General features: G+C 36.9%; 1 protein-coding gene across 1 annotated transcript in view; it reads right to left on the reverse strand.

Annotated features, from left to right (window-relative positions):
* FAM237A (family with sequence similarity 237 member A) overlaps positions 1–4,147 on the reverse strand; it is a 5,137-nt gene extending 990 nt beyond the window's left edge. Inside the window, exon 1 of the mRNA XM_008687411.1 lies at positions 3,521–4,147. Within this exon, the coding sequence (XP_008685633.1) occupies positions 3,521–3,932 (412 nt within the window). The 5' untranslated portion in view covers positions 3,933–4,147. The remainder of the gene's footprint in view (positions 1–3,520) is intronic.
* Positions 4,148–5,704: the final 1,557 nt, after the last annotated feature.

The following is a 5,704-nucleotide window of genomic DNA, read 5'->3' on the forward strand; positions in this document are numbered from 1 at the left end:
TATATATATATATATATATATATATTCCTGAAGCATTGTTTTCTCTAATGCTTGGTGTTTAAAAAATAAACAACAGGGGCGCCTGGGTGGCACAGCAGTTAAGCGTCTGCCTTCGGCTCAGGGCGTGATCCCAGTGTTCTGCGATCGAGCCCCACATCAGGCTCCTCCGCTAGGAGCCTGCTTCTTCCTCTCCCACTCCCCCTGCTTGTGTTCCCTTTCTCCCTGGCTGTCTCTATCTCTGTCAAATAAATAAATGAATAAATAAATAAATAAATAATAAAATAAAATAAATAAAAAATAAACAACAAATAACATTTGCCAGCTAGTTAGACACCAACTGCAAATATCATCAAATTATAAATCTAAATTTTAATTTTCTCATCATGAAAGAATGCAAAGACTCACAACTTCTCTGGAACATTAAACTGCCAGTTTTAGGCAGGCAGGTTTTTCTGCTTCTCTCACTGGCAGAGCAAGATTTGTTGAAGGAAAAGGCCATATTTTTTGATACAAGCAAGGATGTATTTCAAAATCCCTTCATTTGCATTGAAGCCCTTACTAACCTATGAGTTATCCTTGACTGTTATTCTCTATTTGGAAGTTATCAGCCTACTCTTTTCCTAAATCAATTAATAACTCTCTCTTTCACTCTCTCTCTCTGCCTTGACATAACGCATCATAATTTGTGGTTAAGCTGGGTTACACCCTCTTTACACCTTCTAGATATTTCAGCATTCAGTTATTGACTCATATCTTTCTAGACTAAATAACAATGATCTTTTGAGTCTTTCCCCAAGAGATGATATCTCTAGCCCTCAGAATTTTTGGAATTCTCATATCTGGATGCGCTCTGCTCCTGCTGAGCGTTGTTACAAACCACGATACTATCCAGGTCATCACCTAGCTCAATAAACTGTCCTTGAGCTAAAGCTCTTCCAGACTCTAACCATAGTTAAAGATACGCCTTTCATAAATTCCTTTTCTATAGAATCACAGAACATTAGAATGGAGAATGTAAAGAGACTTTACGGGCCTTCTAATTCTTTCCACACTCCTCTATTTCAGATGAAGAAACTGAGGGCTAAATAAGTTAATGAAGTTAATTGAAGTTATATAGCTATTTAATATCCCTTGTTTTCATACTTGTTTGCCCAATATTGACAAATATGATATATTAACATACAAAATTATATAGGAGTTTTATGTTTTTAACAAAACATGATTCATAGCAACATTTCTCAAGTGTCTTTAAACTATTTAAATTTGAGGACATCAAAATAACAAAAACCTTTCTGCGTATTATGTAGACACATTAGTTCTTTCCTTCTGCTCTGGTGATTTGATTTCCCCAAGAACTATAGAGACAAACATCTCTTCACCCTCACCCCCATCCCAACCTGGTAGTATATTATCCCCCAAGGACAATAGAAAAAGTTAGTGGAGAATCTGTGCAGGTACATCCAGAGCTCAGTTGAGCCACTAGAGATTTGATCAAGCCTCTTGAGATGAAATCTCAATGTTCCAGCAACTATTTAACTTTTAGACATGGTGTCTCCTTGACCCGAGACCCTATTTGGCTGTGATTATACAATCCAAATGGAAAGTCTTGTTTCCTGATCCGCAAACAATTGTTTATGTCAAACATTAAAATAACTTCAATAAAGTAAAATATTCCCTCCTGCTACATAGCCACTCTGGCTAAAGTTTGCAGACCAGCTGAGTCAACAGCAACTCTGTAGCAAGAGAAAAGAAGTGGCTCCCAAAGCTGAAGACAAATGTACTACCTTTAAAGAAGAAGAAGAAGAAGAAGAAGAAGAAGAAGAAGAAGAAGAAGAAGAAGAAGAAAAGAAGAAGAAGGAGAAATGCTATGTTGAAATATGCTCAAAAAATTACACGTAGCTTCAGACTATTCCGATAGCAACATTGCAAGCAAGCAAACTGAAAACTATTTTAAAGAAAGACCTTGTGTGTGTGTGTATTTTTGTATTTGTCTGAACACAAATATTATTATTTTCATTTACTCTGTAGATACTTTAGTAATTTAAAGTGAGTTCAAGATACCAAAAAAAAAAAAATAAACCCCAATAAATATTGGTATTGACTTGAGTATGACAACTAAATATAAGAATGGAAAAGAGTCCTATACTACAAATGAAGAAAACATTCAATTCTTGTTGATGCTGATATCTGAACAGCCTCTGTTTAAAGTAGTTTTTAAATATTGGTAACCAACACTGAAAGACACTTATTTTTGTATTTCTTTAGTAGCTAAGCTGGTAAAAGAATGTTTCCTCTAAAAATGGAAATTGGTTTAAGCTACAATAACACTTGCCAAAATTATAAATGTATCTATAAATAATGGCAGTGGATTATCTGGTTTAATGGATCAGCAAATCATGAGGATTTTTAGCTAGTGAAGTTAAAACAAACTAAATATATAAAGGTTCTATAATATCTCGGGAAAGGATTGATCTAGAACTATTACTGTTATGTATGGTGACTAACATAATAAAAATATTATTATAATAAAAAATAAAATAAAATAAAATCTTTTAAAAAATAAAAAAAAGAACTATTACTGTTAAGTGCTATTCTAATAGAGAAATTATAGGGATATATAACAAATCTCACAATAAAATATACAAATATAAAAGTTATGTCTCAGGTTTGGACTAGTGCATAAGTAATTCTAAGAGTTACTACCTCCCAAACAGCCCTTGCTGCAATGATTGGAAGCTCATTGGTTGAAACAACATTAAAAAAGGAACAAGAACAATATGAATAGGGCTATGTTATCTATTCCTCAGCTTACTCACAGGGGCTCATTTGCTCTAATCCTAATTCTATAAAGGGTATTTCTTTTAGTGCCCCCAGAGAAGACTGTTTTTGAATATAATATTTGCACCAGTGAGAATCTCTAATTTGTCGGAAGTTCCAAATCACTAGAACTTAATCATTCTGCTTGCTGGAAGTTAATTACGTATTTGAGATTTGTTCAAAGAGAAACAAGGAGTGAATTTGCAAGCCACCCAATTTTTCTGCCCTTCATTTCACCGACTAAAGACATTGCAAGGAGCCCCTCCATTTACATGGAAGCCATTTTTTTTCTATTTAAAAAGGGTGAGAGCTTGTGTGTTATGAATATTCCCCAGATTTACATTCAAATCTTCTGAAATCCATAGCATGTAAAGACAGGTTATGACTGCTACTATTCAGGCTAATCACTTTATACTTTTGTGTTGTGTTTTGGGAATCATGCTTTTCCTTACTTGTCTTTTTACTCTTCCTTGCTGCTGTTCACATGAAGTATGAGAATGAGGACAATATGTTGATATACACAGCTACCATGAAATACAAAAGGAAGTGCTATCTTCCTATCACATGTGTGCTCTTGTGTGCTCTTGAGTTCACTCCTGAGAGCGTAATGAATTCCCTTAAAGCCATTTCCCTCTTCCTCATAATTGAGCCCATTCATACTTGATTGACCCTTTTGAAAGATATGGGACCTAGAGTTGACCACCTTGTTTTCGCCCTGTGTGCTGCAGATGCACTGCTGAAATCTTCTCTTCCTTCCCAGCCAATTGCCTCCTTCCTAAGCCATGGTTCCTCGAGAGGACACAGTCCACATAGATGTCCCAGAACAGTTGGGCCAGATCCCAAAACAGTGCCCCATGCTTCAAGTTCTCAGATGACTTCAAGTAGAGCATAAAATCCCAGAAACCTGAAACAGTGTTAGAAATTCGAGGCTTCCGCATTTCCAGGAGGAGCACTGAAGAAGATTCCCAGCACTGAGGATCAGCTTGGTTAAGAGCCAGCAGGTCTGTCTGGCTATGGCAGAAGAAAGGAGACACACAGCACATTCCCACAATGAGCAGGGAGCAGGTAAGAGTCAAGGGGCGGTAGATCCCTCTTCTGTTCCCAGGACCGGCCATGGTGCTGAAACTGCATAGAATGGAAATATCTTACACATCCTTGCTTGAGCTCCACTCAGTAATGAAAATAATTATGCCTTTAAAAACCTTGGTGCCAGCAAAGGAAATACACCATTGTCCCTGGGAAAAGTCTTATCATACCTCCCCTAAGTCCCATTCTATCTAAAATGACTCATTGCCAAAACAGGTAGTATAAAACCAAGATATTTAGATTAGGAAGTGTTTATTCCTAAGACATGTTCCTTTATGAGATGAATAAGTGAGCTTGTTTTTCCCTAGTACAGAGGAACATAATTTAAAAGAATATCAAGTAAAAATTTAAAATCTTGCTGCATGGCTTTAATTATTCTATAATATCATAGTTTAGCCTACCTATTCTAATCCAGGACTCCCATGCAATTAAGAATTTTAATATATTTTATCCTTAGACATTTTCCTATTTGGGGTGACTTTCAATTTTTAAAAAGCATAAGAATTATAAAATGTTATAAACAAAAATGAACATAAGGTAGTGTTCTAAAAGTATGGGAACCAAGGGATATATATTCAATCCATTAGAGTAGAATCAATTGACATTTTATCAACACCTAAAATGCTCTACGATTCTTATATAACTTTCATAAAGATGGTGTTTTATCATTTTTTTCTTCTTGCTATGAATCTCAAGAATTTTAATGAAAACATTTGCCTTTCATTCAACTTTTCTGGCTCTCAAAGCCTGCTGCAATAAAATTAAACCATATAGGGGCCCCTGAGTGGCTCAGTCAGTTGGTTGGGCCTCCAACTCTTTGTTTCGGCTCAGATCATGATCTCGTGAGTCCTAGGGTCAAGCCCTGTCCCCCACCCCCACCCCCTCTATGCTTAGCAGAGAGTCTGCTTGAAGATTCTCTCCCTCTGCCCCATCCCCCCACTCTAATAAATAAATCTTTAAAAAATTAAACTATATAGCACTTTGATATTATTATGTTACACTTCAGACAAGTGCAATGAGAAATAACATCCTTAAAATAATACTAATCTAAATTTTCTTTTTTCCAAGGGAAAAAAGCTTAACTGACTCTTTAAGACTACACAAAATGTATATCACACTTAAACAACTCTAACATAAAGAAAAAACAGGAGGACATATACAGCTCACTTTCAGTTTTATCTTATATTTCCAAACCTTTTAGATGTGAGTATCACAAAGGCAAGCAAGACACAGCTCATGGGAATACGTCTATACTGAAACATTTAAGGATGACACCATAAGATTGAAACTTTCTCTTCTACACAGCAGCAGAACAAACTGAGGCACCCTTAAATCAGTATTTCAGAAACACCTTTGAACATGCACGTTCCTATTTGGAAGAGGCATGTTGAGATACAAGGTTACTCAAAAATATTTCAGATCACTTACACAGGATCTCTCCCTGAACAAAATTATATTCAATATGTCCTCATCTGAACTAAAATATCAAAGTCGAGTTGCCCCAAATGCTGTTTATCCTTAAGGAACAAGTCCAAGTGTCAACGCTAAGTTATTGGAAGAAAGGGGGCGGGACGCTGTCCAGTGTGCTGAAGTTAGTGTCGTCCAGGACTCTGCTCGCACCACAGCACTCATATTGGCTCCTTTAGGTTCCCTTCTCAGGATAGTCTTCCCCGAACCTGGAAGTTCCTCAACCCTGGGGTCTTTCGTGCGCCCCGCTACAAGCCCCGCGCTGGACTCGCTGCGTCCCGATCCCACACCTGGTTCAATGGCCTCACCCTCTTTAGGGCGGAGCTGCCAAGGA

This window comes from Ursus maritimus, unplaced genomic scaffold, assembly GCF_017311325.1.
Source record: "Ursus maritimus isolate PB19 unplaced genomic scaffold, ASM1731132v1 scaffold_1, whole genome shotgun sequence".
Classification (NCBI taxonomy): Eukaryota; Metazoa; Chordata; class Mammalia; order Carnivora; family Ursidae; genus Ursus; species Ursus maritimus.